This window comes from Desmodus rotundus, chromosome 9 (genome assembly GCF_022682495.2).
Source record: "Desmodus rotundus isolate HL8 chromosome 9, HLdesRot8A.1, whole genome shotgun sequence".
In the NCBI taxonomy this organism is placed as follows: domain Eukaryota; kingdom Metazoa; phylum Chordata; class Mammalia; order Chiroptera; family Phyllostomidae; genus Desmodus; species Desmodus rotundus.
In genome coordinates, this window is record NC_071395.1 from 69,621,406 (window position 1) to 69,639,164 (window position 17,759).

A 17,759-nucleotide genomic window follows, 5' to 3' on the forward strand; every position below is an offset into this window, starting at 1 on the left:
AATTGATCACTGTTTTTGTTAAGGCATCTCTTGAGCACGAAGAGGGAAAGATCCTGCGCATCCAATTGGAGCTGAACCAAGTCAAGTCTGAAATTGACAGGAAAATTGCTGAAAAGGATGAGGAAATTGACCAGCTGAAGAGAAACCATGTTAGAGTTGTGGAGTCAATGCAGAGCATGCTGGATGCTGAGATCAGGAGCAGGAACGATGCTCTAAGAGTCAAGAAGAAGATGGAAGGAGATCTAAATGAAATGGAAATCCAGCTGAACCATGCCAACCGTTTGGCTGCAGAGAGCTTAAGGAACTACAGGAACACCCAAGGGATCCTGAAGGTAACAGTCCACATTTAACAGTTCAGATAAGTCAGGCAAGTTACTGGTCTTCCATTCCTCAAAACACCTTCTTGTTAAACCATCCTTTTTAAAAAAACTAATTATACAGCTCATAATATGGAGGCAACTAAATTAAATACACATAGAATATAATATTTTTAAAGAATGTTATATAAAAGAACAAATAGAAGCCCAGAGATAAAGTATAATATGAGAGCAAGTGCAAGACTTTGGCACCTCAATAGGCCTGAGGTTGAGTCTCAATTTTGTCACCTACTAGCTGTCTGATTTTAGGCAAGTTATTTAAGCTCTCAGAACCTGTTTCTTCTCCTACAAAATAAGAGTGAAACTACCCACTTCATAAGTTATTGTGAGGATCAAATGAGACAAGATATATCAAGTACTGGGTAGAGCATATGGAAAATGCTCCATAATGATAAACATCAGGACTCACACATGAAAAAATAACCAGTTAATATCATAAATATAACAAGAATCTGTCTCCTAATAAGTCTTTCTTATCTGAGTTAGTGATATCACCATATTCCTGCTGTTTCCTGTCATTCCTGTTCTTGGCACCAGCACATTCTTCCAGTTAATCTGCAAGGATGTTCATACCCTCTTCAGAGTGTCTAAGGCCTTTTTTTTTTAACTAAACAGGATACCCAGCTACACCTGGATGATGCTCTCCGGGGCCAGGAGGACCTGAAGGAGCAGCTGATGATGGTTGAGCGCAGAGCCAACCTACTGCAGGCTGAGGTGGAGGAGCTGCGGGCCACTCTGGAGCAGACGGAGAGGAGCAGGAAAATCGCAGAACAGGAGCTGCTGGATGCCAGTGAGCGTGTCCAGCTGCTGCACACCCAGGTGGGACCCTCACATCAAACAAATGTCAGTGTATTATTAAGTGATAAATTAGAATTATAGTGTGAAAGTACTCCATTTTTATAAATATATGTATGTTTAAAAGGACAGGTGGCATGGTGTATCCAACCTTTTGGCGTCTCTGGGCAGAAGAGTTGTCTTGGGCTACACATTAAATACACAAACACTAATGAAAACAAAACAAAAAAATCTCCTGATGTGTTTTAAGTAAATTTATGGTTTTGTGTTGGGCTGCATTCATAGCCATCCTGGGCCACATACAGCCTGTGGGTTGCAGGTTGGACACACCTGCTGGTAGTTATCTTGGAGTGTGGGGTGTGTAGAAGTTTTTATGTGTGTTCCTATGTGTCTTTTTTAGACTTCCTACTCCCCCAAAAAAGGGCATTACTTTTTTATTTTAAAAATGAGGTTTGGTTCTTTATTTTGAAAACCATCATGTGGACTAGACACAAATAAAGATGTGGACTAGACACAAATAAAGATACCTGTTGACTCCAAATCTGAAAATGTTTCCCAACAGGGGCACTTCAGCATTTAGCATTGTTGTTTTATTGTCCCTGTGCCTTGCAGGACACTTAGCATCCCTGACTTGCCCAGACATTAAATGCAGTAGCACCCTCTAGCCAAATATGTTTTGACAACCAAACATATCCATTCCCAAATATTTCCAAATGCCCACTGAGGCAGTAGCTTCCCTTTGAGAACCACTGGGTTGAAATTTTAAGAAAATGTTTTCATAAGGCTAATCCAGTGTTCCCCAAGGGCCTGAAGCATGAACATTCACAGAAAATAGATTCCTTCCAACTGAGAAACTCCTAGTGCCAGGCACTCATGGGAATAATCTATTCTTTTCTAATATTTCAAACCTTTTAAAGATAGAATACTAGTGATGTCCAGTTGAAATATAACTGACAGAGCAATTAATTAATACACACATTCTTAAATCTCAGAAGTCCTTATGCATAAATCAGATGGATCTTGGGGCAATGGTGGAAGGGGAGAGTGGTTCCAACCTTGCAAATAGTTATTTTGCACTGAACAAATATTTAAAGTTTAGAGAAATGTTGCCATTAGTCTCTTGCATAAGACAACAAGTACAATATTTATAAAATCCCAGGGGGGGCAAACTGCAAATCTTACTAATTCCCCCTATTTTTAACAGAACACTAGCCTGATCAACACTAAGAAAAAATTAGAAAATGATGTTTCACAACTCCAGAGTGAAGTAGAAGAAGTAATTCAAGAATCACGCAATGCAGAAGAGAAGGCCAAGAAGGCCATCACTGATGTGAGATGAGCATTTGTTTCACTGATACACGCGTGCTACCTGCCATTACCAGCTTTCCTTATTTGCTTGATTTATTTGTTAATTAGGCAGCCATGATGGCTGAGGAACTGAAAAAGGAGCAGGATACCAGTGCCCACCTGGAGCGGATGAAGAAGAACCTGGAGCAGACGGTGAAGGACCTGCAGCACCGTCTGGATGAGGCTGAGCAGCTGGCCCTGAAAGGAGGGAAGAAGCAGATCCAGAAACTGGAGGCCAGAGTGCGTATCCCAATATCTCCAAATTTGGGAAGGGAAAAGGGCCCTCCCTCTACCCTTTTCTCTTCCTATATATTGACTCCCATTGGGACATCCACCTAATATCTTCAGTAGGTCTTAATATTCTAATATTAATATTCTTCAAGACATTCTATAAGTGTCATTCTTGAGTGCAGGTGCGCGAGCTTGAAGGAGAAGTTGAAAATGAACAGAAACGCAATGCTGAAGCTGTTAAAGGTTTGAGGAAACATGAGAGGAGAGTAAAGGAACTTTCCTACCAGGTAAGGGAATAGCTTTCTAGAATATCCAGGCTTCCTACGCAGTAGGAAATTGGAAATCTGGTGACAATTTATGTGTCACTCACAAATAGATACACATTAACTTGGTATATATAAGAGGCAAATGACATAGTTGCTTATCACAGATCTATACTAAGCTTGGAAAATCAGGAAGCCCTTTAGATTATAGCACCAGAGAAGAAAGAATATAGGTTTTAAAGCCAGATAAATGGGTATTAGCCCTAATTTGGCCTCTCTTGTTTTTTGAACTTGGGCAGATTACTTAAGATGCTAAACTTCAGTTTCATCACCTATAAAATAGAATCATAACATCTCTTCAGAGTAGGAAGGGTTGAAGTGTGACCAAAGCGGCGTAAAAGTAGATTTATGAAGAGTTGTGAATGGTGAAACAGATTTATTTTTGTATTATTATTAATTATTGTATTATTTTCCAAATGAACAACTGTAAACCACTTTTGCCCCCCTTACATAATTACCAAACACAGTGCCTGCACATAGTGGACATTTAATCAGAATGATAACTGTTATTACTATGAAGGAAGCATCAGAGTTGACCAAGTTTACCCAGGCCCACTGCCATCATACCAAAGTGACTTATTTTACCATCTGTAGTAGACTTATTAATTGGATTGAATGGAGATCATTTTTGTTTTCAAACTTCCAGACTGAGGAGGACCGCAAGAACGTTCTCAGGCTGCAGGACTTGGTAGATAAATTACAGGCGAAGGTGAAATCATATAAGAGACAAGCTGAGGAGGCTGTAAGTATCTTTAAGCGTTTAGGGGAAGAAGAAAACTTTGGGGGGAGTATTAATTGTATAAAAAGAATGTATTAATTAAAAATAAGACAAAGTAAAAATATACAACTCATATTTTAAGAAAGATGATTTTATAAATACAAATTTACCCCCAAATCCTAATTACACAGTAAGACATCAAGAGGAGATATTTTTATTATTAAACAATTTGTAAGGTTTGGGGGGCAGAAGAAAGTTCCAACTAACCCACCTTACTTAATAGCTGCAAAGAATATACAGTAGAAGTTGTAATTAATACCATGGTAAATACTCCTCTCCTCTAGAAACTCACAAACTCAAGTGTCTTCAAAAGCCAAACCTAAATCTTTTACCCCAACTGACTTATCCACTCACTACCAGTATCATTATCAGGGACTCCTCTCTCCACATTGCTATGGAGTGATAAGGGCATGTTGGGAGATTCTCCATCTATACTTTTCCTACTTGTTTCCCATTCTTCCAGACACATCATAATAGGCAGGAGTAGGTAGGAAGTAAGGAAAGGAAAGAAGAAAGGGAGAGGCACAAATAGTAAGTCCAATCAATGGTGGCATATTTCCTTCCTAGCCCCACTTTTCCCCTTTTTTATGTACCAGAGTCAAAATATATGGCAAAATATTTTAAAGTGGGATTTTCCCAAAATTATAATTTGACCTCACATTTACTTACTAAACTCTGTAATGGAGAGTACCTGGGTCTCTTTCTCCTTTCTACCCAGCCCATACATCATAAATGGATTTCACATAATAAGGTTTGACATAATAAGATTGTCCCTTCCATTTCAAAACAGTTTCTTTTCTCATTCTTTAAAGCAAAAAACGTAATTGAAGTTTTAAGTTCTGTCCAGATTTGAAGTCAGATATGGCAAACTGACCATAGAAGGAAATACCTAAGGTGAAGAAATAATCCTGTTTGGTGACAAGTACAATGAGAAACACATAGTCTAATTCTCACATTTTTATCTCTGTTCTCAGGAGGAACAATCCAATGCTAATCTTGCTAAATTCCGCAAGCTCCAGCATGAGCTGGAGGAGGCTGAGGAACGGGCTGACATCGCTGAGTCTCAGGTCAACAAGCTGCGGGTGAAGAGCCGCGAGGTTCACACAAAAGTCACGAGTGAAGAGTGATAAGAGTGATCATACCCTGATGCTATGGAATGACTGAATAGATGCACAAAATGTGGTACATTTGGTCACTTACTTTTCGGTGTTTATTCTTCTCTTAACATGAATAAATAAAAACTGCAGTAAACTTATAAATTAAACCAGACTGTCACTTTTATTTCCAAAATTACTCTTAAATACAGTACTCACTTAGCTATTATTTTTAATATTATAAATGACTTTGCAGAGCATTTAATATTCTGTACCTCTATCAATACCCAGCTTTATGGGAACCGTTCCAAGCGTGGGAAATGTGGCCCAGCCCCCGCTCGGAAAAGCCAGTGGGGAGCGAGGTTGGCGGGCAGGACCCACACCCACGGATAGGTTCTCCCGTGGGGAATCAGGCCTGCATTGTACGTAGGCTGCTATGAGACTTGCTCTTGCTAAAACTCCCTCACCCTGAATTGAGGCAGCAAACGTTTACTGTATTATCTTTAAAGTGACTTCCTAAAATCTATGCTGACCCTTCCAAAGACCAGTGTAACCAGCTGAACCACGTTTCCCTTTACATTTGCAAATATCCTTCCTCTTTTATGTAATTAGCAACACCCTCTCCTTTGTTTTCTGTAACTGCCTAAAGCGAACCTGTGCATAGTAAATGAGGACCATCCTCAATGTAATGTGCCCAGAAAAGCAATAAAAGCTTGTCAAGTCAAGGGTCATGGTGCTCTCCTCCTGAGAGGGTGGCCGCACCATCCTTTTTCCTCCACAGGACTCGGCAGTCACTTTTCCTCCACAGGACTCAGTAGTCCCTGTGTATTTGTCTATTGCCGCCACAACACTGGATCCCGGGAGCCGCGTCACAGCTTCCCCTTTCCCATCCCTCATAGTACATAATTATCTTTTGCTTGTCTTGATTTTATTAAATCTCTCTAGATTGTTAAAAATTACTAAAGAAAACACTCCCTGAGACTGCCCTTTCAGACAAGACCCATTCATTTATCCACTCCATGAATAGTTATTGAGTACCTGCTATGTGCCTGAAAGAAGCAAGAGAGTAAGCCAAGTGAGTATATGTGGGTGGAGGGAACAATAGAAAATGCAAAGGCTCTGAGGCAGGGGCAGGTTGGCATGTCACAAGAGATAGAAAGGAGGCCAGCAGGGCTGGAATGAGCAAGATAGAGTTATGATGTAAGAGGAACCAGGGGCCCAGAGATCATTTAGGGTCTAAGGGGCACCTCAGGAAGGACTTTGGTCTTTACTCAGAGTGAGATACGAAAGCTTCGGAGAGTTTTGAGCAGAGTAGGAAAATTAACACACATTTTCAAAGAATCACTCTGGCTGCTGTATTGAGAATAGACTTAAGGGGGAAAGGCAGAAACTAGAGTACCAGGAAGGAGCCTGTTATAATAAAATACTAAAATTTAAGATTAAAATAATGACAGTTTCTTAGACCAGAAAAATAGTATTGGGAGATGATGAGAAGGAGATGGATTCTAGATGTATTGTGAAGATAGTGCACATAGAATTTTCTGATAGATTGGACAAATGAGTGGTCAGAGAGAAAGAGTCAGAGAACTTATGAAAAAAGGAAGGATAAGACAAGAAGGATCTGGCAAAGTATAAATATGAGGAGTTTGGTCTCCAGAAAGAGAGGAGGCAGTGGACCGAAAATGCATCTAGACAAAATTTGTGTATTATGCACCCCTGTCCCTCTTCCACCTTCTAGCATCTACTCTCTCACCTCCCGACCCCTTCAGTCTCAATCTCTAACACTATAAATTGTACAGGGCACAATCTCAACTATGTCTAAAATGAATACCAATTTTTTAAACAAAAAAATCCAAAATATTCTCCTAAGCAAAATTTTGGACTAAAAAGGAAACGAAAACTATAATCACAAAATCCTCTACAAGTATACATAAGAGTAAAGCTTTGTGACCTTGGCTTATGGAAAAATTTCTTAAATACAACACCAAAAGCACGAGCCATGAAAGAAAAAATTGATAAACTGGATTTCATCAAAATTTTAAGTCTCTGCTCTTTGAAACACACTGTTAAAGCGAATGAAAAGACAAGCCAAAGACCAAAGGAAAATATTTCCAAATTATATCCCTGATAAAGGATGTGTTTTCAGAATATACAAAGAAATCTAAAAATTCAAAAAAGAAAACAAATCATCTGATTTTTAAAGGGGCAAAAGATTTAAACAAACATTTCACCAAAGAAGATATACAGATAGCAAACAGGAAAATGAAAAATGTTCAACATCATGAGTCTCTAGGAAAATAGCAATTAAAACATAATGAGATATCACTGATTACAATGGCTACCAGTCCAACTGCTTGCCAAGAGATGGAGGAACCGGACCTCTCATATCTGCTAGTGATAATGTGACACGACACAACCACTTTAGAAAACAGTTTGACAGCTTCTTAAAAGTTAAGAAATTGCCCATTTATTCCAGCGATTCTATTCCTAGGTATTTACCCAAGAGAAATGAAAACATTGCAAAGACTTGTACACAAATATTCACAGCATATTTACTGGTAATAGCAAAAACTGAAAACAATCCAAATGTCCTTCAATCAGTGAATGAATGAACACAGGGCGGTAAATCCATATAATGAAACACTACTCAGTGATAAAAAAGAAACAAACTATTAACACACACTAAAACATGGATGAATCTCAAAATAATTGTGCTCAGTGAAAGCAGCCAGACCCCCCCCAAAAAAGTGTAGACTCTATTATTGCATTTATATAAAATTCTAGAAAATAAAAACTAATCTATAGTGACTACAGGTTGATGTATGGTTGCCCAGAGATGGAAAGGGAGAATTTAGAGGAGGCATAGAGGGACAGTAAGAGGGTATTACAAAGAAGCACCAGGAAACTTTTGGGGATGTTGGACATGTTCGTTACCTTGATTCAGATGATGGTGTCACAATGTATACAGGTCAATACACTTTAAATATGTACAGTATAACATGTCAGTTATACCTCCATAAAGCTGTTTAAAATTTTTTAATGGGAGAAATACTATAATTACAATGCTTTAGGAAATAGTAATTAGGATATTGTATGTCAAACTTTAAAACTACAGGAATAATCTTTCATAGATTACCTTGAATCTATCAACTTGGGGAGAATTAAGATATTTACTAGAGCAACAGGGGAAAAGATGGGACAACTGTAACTGAACAACAATAATAAAGAAAGAGATATTTACTATGCTGAGTCTTCCAATTCATGAATATAGTATGTTTCTCCATTTATTTCAATTTTCTTTGGTTTCTTTTGTTGTGTTTTGTAATTTTCAGCAAATAAGTCCTAGATTTACACATAATTTTTTTTCTCTTTTTGTTTTAAGCCATTGTAAATGGTATTTTATCCCTAATTTTGGTGTCCACATATTCATTGCTAGCATACTGCATACAGAAATACAAGTGATTTCTGTATGTCTGTCTTATATACTAAAACCCTACTATACTCAGTAATTTCGAGGTTTTTTATAAATTCTTTGGGATTTTCTACATAGACCATCATGTCATCTGGGAAAACAACCAGTTTAAGTGAATCTAAATTAAAATGAGGTCCAAATTACATAGTAAATAATTGGGAGGGAGTCTTTATTTTATCTTAAAAATAAAGCCAAAAGCACTGAAATAAATTTATTTTCTGATACCTTTCACAAAATTTAGATTATAATTACAACTCTCTGCTAATTCTAAGAACAAAGAATAAATCAATATTAGAGTTGGGAGAAAGGGGCGTAGTTACATAATCTTATGTAATATGGCATCCTTTATATTAAGTTTTTGCAATGCAATCATAAAGAATGTCCTTTGTTGCAAAAAGGAAATGCTGATAGCTTCACTGATATTTTTAAGTGCCTTCCTAATCCTTTGATCCTGAACTCGTTCTCTTGAAACACTTACTACTAGTTTGATTCTGCTGCATCCACACTAGTCAGTGACTTTGCAAAATTCAGGTACATTTCTAATACCACTTTCATCAACTTCATTAAATTCTGCAACTTTTGCAAGATTTCTCATTTTATTTTGTGGTCATGTTGCATTGATTATTGTATATTTACAATATCTGACTATCATTAATGAATTATATTTTTGTTTTCCTATGCAGTATCATTACTGTGAGGACTCCATAATAGGAACTCCACTATTGGAAACCCTACCAGGGGTGTCCAACTTGTGGCCCACAGGCCGCATGCAGTCCAGGATGGATGACTGTGAATACGGCCCAAAACAAAATTGTAAATTTACTTAAAACTTTATGAGATTTCTTTGTGATTACATGTTGCAATATATGTAATATGTGGTCTAAGACAACTCTTCTTCCAATGTGGCACAGAGATGCCCAAAGGTTGGACACCCCTGCGTAAACCATCCATAGCCTTTGCCCACAAAGTCTATTATATAAATGTCATAAATAAAGATATGCATAAACATTTATCTGCAGGTGCTTACTAGAATATTTAAAAGAACAAAAAAGTTGAGCACCCTTAATGTCCAACAACAGAAAACTGGTTACATAAGTTAAGTAACGCTATGAAACCACGATGTAGAAGAAGAGTTAAGACAATGAGAAAATTTTCATGATGTAGAAGAAGAGTTAAAACTATGAGAAAATTTTCCTAATTTGGTAAGAATCATGATGTAGAAGACTTAAGACTATGAGAAAATTTTCATAATTTCTTAAGTTTCAAAGGCAGAAGAAAAAAACATGCCTATAGGGTGATAGATATTTCAATTGTGTGTTTGAAAACATGTGTTTTAAAAATATTGTGTGTGTGGAGGAGAACCAAGATGGCGGCATAGGTAGACACACTGCACCTCCTCGCACAACCAGAACTGACAGAAAATTGAACAGTAAGGAAGTCCGACACCAAGGAGATAAAAAAGAAACATACACCCAGACCGGTAGGAGGGGCAGAGACGGGCACCGGGGCAGAGTGGACTCGCGTGGCCCTGGCGGGACCGAGACTGGCGGAGTGGTGGGGAATGAAGTAGACCTCATAACCCAGGGCACCAGCGTGGGGAAATAAAGCCTCAGACCTCTGATTGAAAGAGCCCGTGGGGGTTGGGGCGGCAGCAGGAGAGACTCCCAGCCTCACAGGAGAGGTCGTTGGAGAGACCCACAGGGGCCTAGAGTGTGCACAAGCCCACCCACTTGGGAACCAGCACCAGAGGGGCCCAATTTGATTGTGGGTAGCAGAGGCAGTGACTGAAATCCAGTGGAGAGTGGAGCGGGCGCCCATTGCTCCCTCTCGGCCCCTCCCCCACGTACAGCGTCACAGCACAGCAACCAGCATTACCCCGCCCCAGTGAACACCTAAGGTTCCACCCCTTTAAGTAACAGACACACCAAGACAAAAAAAAAAAAAATGGCCCAAATGACAGAACACTTCAAAGCTCCAGAAAAAATACAACTAAGTGAGGAAGAGATAGCCAACCTATCGGATGCACAGTTCAAAACCCTGGTTATTAAGAGGCTCACAGAATTGGTTGAATTTGTTCGAAAACTAGATGAAAAAATGAAGCCTATGCTAAGAGAAACAAAGGAAAATGTACAGGGAACCAATAGTGATGTGAAGGAAACTGGGACTCAAATCAACGGTGTGGACCAGAAGGAAGAAAGAAACATCCAACCAGAAAAGAATGAAGAAACAAGAATTTGGAAAAATGAGGAGAGGCTTAGGAACCTCCAGGACATCTTGAAACGTTCCAACATCCGAATTATAGGGGTGCCAGAAGGAGAAGAGGAAGAACAAAAACTTGAAAACTTATTTGAACAAAAAATGAAGGAGAACTTCCCCAGTCTGGCAAAGGAAATAGACTTCTAGGAAGTCCAGGAAGCTCAGAGAGTCCCAAAGAAGCTGGACCCAAGGAGGAACACACCAAGGCAGATCATAATTACATTAGCCAAGATTAAAGAGAAGGAGAGAATCTTAGAAGCAGCAAGAGAAAAGGACACAGTTACCTACAAAGGAGTTCCCATAAGACTGTCAGCTGATTTCTCAAAAGAGACCTTACAGGCAAGAAGGGGCTGGCAAGAAGTATTCCAAGTCATGAAAGGCAAGGGCCTACATCCAAGATTGCTCTATCCAGCAAAGCTTTCATTTAGAATGGAAGGGAAGATAAAGTGCTTCTCAGATAAGGTCAAGTTAAAGGAGTTCATCATCACCAAGCCCTTATTATAGAAATGTTAAAGGGATTTATCTAAGAAAAAGATCAAAAATATGAACAGTAAAAATGACAGCAAACTCAGTTATTAACAACCACTAAACTAAGCAAACAACTACAACAGGAACAGAACCACAGAAATGCAGATCACATGGAGGGTTATCAATAGGGGATTGGGAGGGGGAGAGAGGGGGGAAAGGTACAGAGAATAAGTAGCATAAATGATAGGTGGAAAATAGACAGGGGGAGGGTAATAGTGTAGGGAATGTAGAAGCCAAAGAACTTATAAGTATGACCCATGGACATGAACTAAGTGGGGGAATGTGGGAGGGAGAGGGTGGGCAGGATGGAGTTGAGTGAAGGGGCAGAAATGGGACAACTGTAATAGCATAATCAATAAATATATCAAAAAAAGCAAAAAACTTAAAAAAATATATTGTGTGTCTGTTTATGGAAACATGGAAGAGAAGGTGTAAAAAGGCTTAAACCAAATTAGGTAGAGATTACCTCTTTGCTAAAACTTCAGGAGTAATTTTAACTTTTTCCTTCAGTATGTCTGGTTATATTTTTTACTCTTTCTACAACATGTATATTACTTTTGGAATTTTTTAAAAGTCTCATATTTGTTCAATAAATAAATAAAAGTAAGCTGCTTCTTAAGAATTATTTCCACTCCTCTTCAAAGAAAAGGAAATCACTGACAACAGAAAGGTGAAGAGGTGAGGGTCATGATGGGTGAGACCAATGGCACAGCTGCTAAAAGCTGCTGCCTTTCATCCAAGCCTTCGGTAAGGATTAACATGCCAGGGCTAACAGAGCAGCTGGGCCCATGTCACACATACCAGAGCCTCCAGGCTCCTTCACTGAAGACTTCATATGTCACACTTTCCTAAGTGGGAAGCAGAAGCATCAGCTGTGGGCAGACGGCAAGAACCTTACTTAAAGATGGAATTTACCAGCTTGATTCCTCCCTCCTGCCTCCAAGGGCCTCCAAGATGTTGCTTCCGGAGCCCACAAGGAAAAATAAAGCCTCTCCGGTGATGACAGAGAAAAACATTCCCCTTGGGGAACACACCCAAAAAGGGGCTTCTCTTAAATCACAGTACATTGACCTGCCCAAGAAGGTCAAGTATTTTCTCAGCCCCTCACAGAAACTATAGCTCATGGCTCTTTCTTGGGGGAACTGAGGTACCATGTAGGGCAAGGGCTCAAATTATGAGATATTTTGTTAAGAACATGGATAGAAAAGGTAGTACCATTTGAGCAAAAGAATCCATTTTTTCCAGTATTCTGAAAAATAATTCAGTTGATACCCACAGATTTTAGTAACCAAGATGAGTTTAGCATGATATATACATATATGCAATATAACAACATGCCTACATATACACTGAAAAACTTCAAGTGGAATTCAGCAACTTCGGAATTTTTCAGAGATTTCCTTTGCACCCTGCCCGGTGGTTCAGTTGGTTGCAGCATTGTCCCCACACCGAAAGGTTGCACGTTGTCGTCTGTCAGGGCACATACCTAGGTGGCAGTTCGATGCTCTGTGATGGGAACGGGAGGCCGCTGACGCATGTTTCTCTCTCATATGGATGCTTCTCTCACATCAGTGTTGCTCTTTCTCTCTCTCCCTCACTCCATACCCCTCCCTCTCTCTTTCTCTCTCTCTAAAACCAAAAATATATCCCCCTGTGAGGGTTTTTTTTTTTAATTCTTTCAGCCCAGTCTCGTCAAGAGCCCTGCATTCCAATTCCCTCTCCTGGCCCAATTTCATGATCCCCACCACAGCCTCACACCGTTGCTCTCTGGAATCACGCAGCCCCAGAAAACTGTGAGGAAGAGCAAGGCCTTCCTTGCAAACTGACAGATGCACACTTGCCGACCAGGTCCACTGTCACCTCCAGGATGGTCTCAACATGGCACAGTCACTTCCCGCCTTTCCTTCCCGCCACTGCCTCACTCCTCCCGTCCTGCTCTGGAGCACACCTGAAGTGACTCCTCCCCTCTCGGGGACATTGAAACCTTGTTTCTTTCCAGTAGGCGAAGCGCAGGGCTGCTGTCTTTTCCTGCGTGATCTAACCACACAGCCCTAACTAAATATAAAACTGTTTGGGAGAACCAATGTCTTATCCCCAACGTCCGGAACAGTGTCTTTATACGCCATTGGTTAAATGGAAAGCAGACACAAATTATTTTTGACAGAGTGAAGCAAAGATGAATTGAAAAAGAGCAGATAATAAGACCAACATTCAGCACATAATAAAAAATAAAGCTGCCTTTATAATAACGGCTGACATTTAAACCCCCAAATCCTTTTCTTAGTTTGCCAGGCTCTACCAAACTGGCCCCTGGCCACCTCTGCCACTTCATTCCCTGTCACTGTTTCACCTCTGCTCCTTGCACCTCTGCCCGCCTGGTGCTGTTGTTGTTGCTATTGTTGTTCCCATGCAGGCACCCTCACCTCCCAAAGCTCGTGCATCTGTTTCCTCTGCTTAGGACACTGCCCCCTGTTGATAGTCAAGTGGCTTGCTCCTTCACTAAGTGTTTTAAGTATCACTTCTTCAGAGAAACTTTCTCTGGTCAATCTACTTAGACACCACACAGCCAAAATTTCCTTATACTGCTTTTTCTTTCCTTCTAAGCATTTATCACTTATCGGCATTAGATATCTGTTTATGGTCTGTCTCAGATACACACACACAGGAATAGAATTTCCATGAGGGCAGAGGCGTTGCCTGTTTTGTTTCCCAGCACTTAAAATCCTCCCAGCACAGAGTAGACGCTCTACGAATGTTTGATGAATGAACAGTTGAATGAGTGCATGCTCACAATGTTGTTGGCTTTGTGCATTACGGCTTTAAAATTAGCAGTAAGTGTGAAATTTCATCATCACTCTGGCTTAGTGGGATCTCAAGCTGGTTCCATCTAGCCTCATCTTGGTCAGGTTTGAGGATTTTGTTATCATACCCCAACAACCTTTCAGGTAGGGTGACGTACTTATCTAGGTTTGCTCAAGACTTTCCTGATTTCAAAACTGAAAGCCATAGGAACTTCTTCAATAACAGTCAAACTAGGATGGTTGGTCAATCTACTTCAGGTATCCATGCTGCATCTTCCTTGTTTTAATTGCTCTGTGTGTGAGTGTGTGTGGTGGGTAGGGTGGCAGTTGAGGAGTTGACCAAAGAGTGTTCTGAGCCATCTGAACAGGAAATTGGTTCTATGCAGTGAGTAGGATGGGAGGACTGGATGGACAATGGTCAAACTGCAGTCAGCTGACAGGGCTCACCAAACAGCAACATAAAACATACAGAAGATGCTGTTCTGGCTTCCAGAACCCTCTGGCACTGGCAGCGGTTGGTGTTTTCTTTAGAGAAAGCTCCTGGTCTTCAAATCTCAGGCTTTCCTGTCAACATGGCCCCATCCAATTTTTCTTCTCCCAAACTATCATGTCACTTCCAAAAAGAACCCTTCCATGAATTCACAAACTCAATTGTCACAAGAACTCATCAGCTGGGTATTTTTATGACCCCATTTTGTTGATGAAGAAACTTAGGCTTAGAAAAATTACATAACTTACCCAAATTCACATTGTTTAAATGGTGAAATCAGAATTTGAACCCCAGTATTCTCTCAAGGTCCATTCTTAGTTACTACATAATCATTCACGTTTTAATAATGTATGTATATGTTAGTTATCCAGTAAAAAAAAAAATATATATATATATACACACACATACAGGGTAGGCAAAAGTAGGTAAACAGCTGTTCGTATGGAAAACATTACAATAATTAATGAACAACAATATGGGAATAAACTGTGTTTTACATACTCACAACTGTAAGCTTATTTTTGCCCCACCCTGTATATATTTAAGATACATCATTTAAGACCCCAGTAATAGTAATTAAAAGTAATTGTTCATGCTTTTCTTAGTTCTAATGAGGCTCTAAGCAATCAACATAACCAAAACACAGCTAGTAGACAGAAAAAAGTAAATGACAGAGGCCCCAAGTCTCACAGGAATCAGTCAAGGTTATGAGGCCAAGCAGGGAAGTATCCAGTTTACTGAGCAGCCCTAGCTGATAGGATTTCTTCTCTGAACACAATGTTCCCAGGCCATCCAACCTCTCCATGTTGTTTTGGAGAAGGATGCCTGGCTTGTGTGTAATTCTGAGAAGCGTGTATAATTCTGAGGGCATTAGTGTCTTACGGGATCTTGCAAAGCCAGAAGCAGCTGTCTTAAAGTGAAAAGAGAAACCGGACTTGGAGTCAAAGATGTTTGTTCTAGTTCCCTCTCTGCCACTTACTCACTGTATGACTAGTTACTTAACCTTGCCAGGCCTCATTTCTCCCACTTGTAATACTGATAAATCTTTCTCCTCATTGTGATTCAAGGAGAATCAATTTAAATAATACTCTTGATAACCCCTATCAACATTTGCTTTGCAAAGTTTCACTGTATAAATGCCAGCCCTGAAGAAGGTTATGTATTTATTGCATTTGAAAGACTTCTGAACTAGCTCCCTTGGGTTTGAGAATAAAATAGGAAGGGGTCTGTTTCTAACTTTAGCATAAATTAGGTTACCTTTCCGGAACCTCAATTTCTGATTCTGTGTGGTTAGGGTTAGATGAGACATTATTCAAGGTCCCTTTTAGTTCTAGAATCTGATATTCTTACTTAAGTCTTAAATCTTTACTTCAATTCAAATATGAATTTGTGTCATTCACTAATGTACTTGTCCTGTGACTTTCACCCAGAAGTTTTTGTTGCTGGCGAGGGAACTTTCTGCTGCTTTTTGAAATTTCATCTCTTACATAAGCTCTTAGCTAGTTCTGAGGGGTGAGGTCTGATCCTGCTATCAGTACAGTTAATTGCCCTTTCTTCTCAAGTAGCCCTCTGAGGAATGACCTCAATCACACTTGTTTCCTAGTCCTCTATTTGGTCCTGCTTCTGCCTTCTCTTTCCTGCATCATCCAAATCTACATTTCCTCTGAATGCATCTTATAAAGTTATTGGTGGAGAAATTTGTTCCTAGGAAAGTCAGAAAAACTTTCTCTTGTTTTTTAATGCCTGCTCCCTCTTTAATCCCTTACCTTCAAAGTTGCCACCCACACCATCTTGCTGAAGTTAATGTCAGGATCACCTCCCTGAGGAATCAGTGCCCTGTTCGTGTTCCCCTTTTTCATCTTCTGCATAGTGCTCCTCATTATAGCCTCTCTCTTGAAAATATTACCTCCCTTGACTTCTTTTTGATACTAATAATAATGTTCCCTTTGCCTTAGAGTCAGCAAATGATTTTGTAACAAGAATGGAGAAAACCATCATTCACAGAACTCCTTTCAGATTTGGGGAAGATGGAATGATGATGTGGGCTGTGAGCTATAGAATATGCGGCATAGTTGTGGGATAAAGATGAGGTCCCTAAAGTGTGTATGTGAGGAAAAAGTAAGTGGTTGCCAAACTTACTAAGGATGCAGATGGTCTTCTTTACTTGAGGGTTTTTATTTTGTTGCGTGACCAGATGAGTAAGAATGCAGGTCTATGACAACACTAAATGACTCTCCATAATAGAGAAACAACTGAGCACCAGTAGGAGTGAGAAAAACAACTCAGGAAAAGAAAGGAAGTGAATCATCAACATCAATATGAAGGCAAATGGACTTTTTAGAGTTGACATTTCTGATGGAAACTGCATACTTTAAGTTATGCAATATATCCCTCTTCTATGCCTTCCCCACAAAATCTTCAGTAAAGTCCACATAGCTCACTTATGTTTTTGGTGTTAATGGATTATTTTCTGAGGTCTTTATCAAGGTTGATCTGGATTAAAACATACTGTTTGCCATGCAGAGACAGTGATCTGGGTGGTGAAGTTAGTGTCTCCTTTGATCCCCACACCATCCCTGAATTGGGCACAAACAATTATTTTCTCATTTTTCAACTGAAGGGAAAATACCACAGTTGCTGAGAGAGGTAATGTGATCTACCACAGTTAGAATATGGCAGAAGTAAAATATGGACCTATTTGGCTCTACGTGCTCCAACAAGATCTCAAGCAGGTATTTGCTTGTTTGCAGAATGACCTTTTTTCACTCTTTGTATTTTCATTTTCTCTTCCCACTTCCTAAACATACAGCCTTCCTCTGAGAGCTAACCTTGATGAGTTCAATTGTTACCTCCATACAATGACACCACACATGCGTGTGCACACACTCACAGACCTACATCTCCAGCCTTGACCCCTGCTTTAAATTTTGAATCCTTATCTCTCCCTGTAGCTGGACATCGCCATCCTCTCAGCCTCAATATGTCTAAACTCTAAACTTGTCCTTTCCCCTTCAGCATTTCCTTTTGCTTGGTTTAATGCCCTTAGATTCCCAGGCTGAAATAAGAGCTGGATGGAAGGCAGGATTCTCTGATTCCTGCTCCCCCTGAAACCCAGCACTCACCAAAATCCTGTGGACCCTACCTTCAGGACACACCTGTTCTCTTTCCTTCTCAATCTCATTCTATCCTACTTAATCAAATCTCTTCATCTTTGTCTTACACCATGATTATTTTTTATATTCACTGCAAGTAGATTTTAATATATAT

General features: G+C 39.8%; 1 protein-coding gene across 1 annotated transcript in view; it reads left to right on the forward strand.

Moving 5' to 3' along the window:
- Positions 1 to 5,059, forward strand: part of LOC112308404 (myosin-8) — a 28,938-nt gene extending 23,879 nt beyond the window's left edge. Inside the window, exons 32-38 of the mRNA XM_053911655.1 lie at positions 24 to 332; positions 993 to 1,196; positions 2,377 to 2,502; positions 2,589 to 2,759; positions 2,933 to 3,037; positions 3,720 to 3,815; positions 4,826 to 5,059. Coding sequence (XP_053767630.1) covers positions 24 to 332; positions 993 to 1,196; positions 2,377 to 2,502; positions 2,589 to 2,759; positions 2,933 to 3,037; positions 3,720 to 3,815; positions 4,826 to 4,978 — 1,164 coding nt within the window. The 3' untranslated portion in view covers positions 4,979 to 5,059. The remainder of the gene's footprint in view (positions 1 to 23; positions 333 to 992; positions 1,197 to 2,376; positions 2,503 to 2,588; positions 2,760 to 2,932; positions 3,038 to 3,719; positions 3,816 to 4,825) is intronic.
- Positions 5,060 to 17,759: the final 12,700 nt, after the last annotated feature.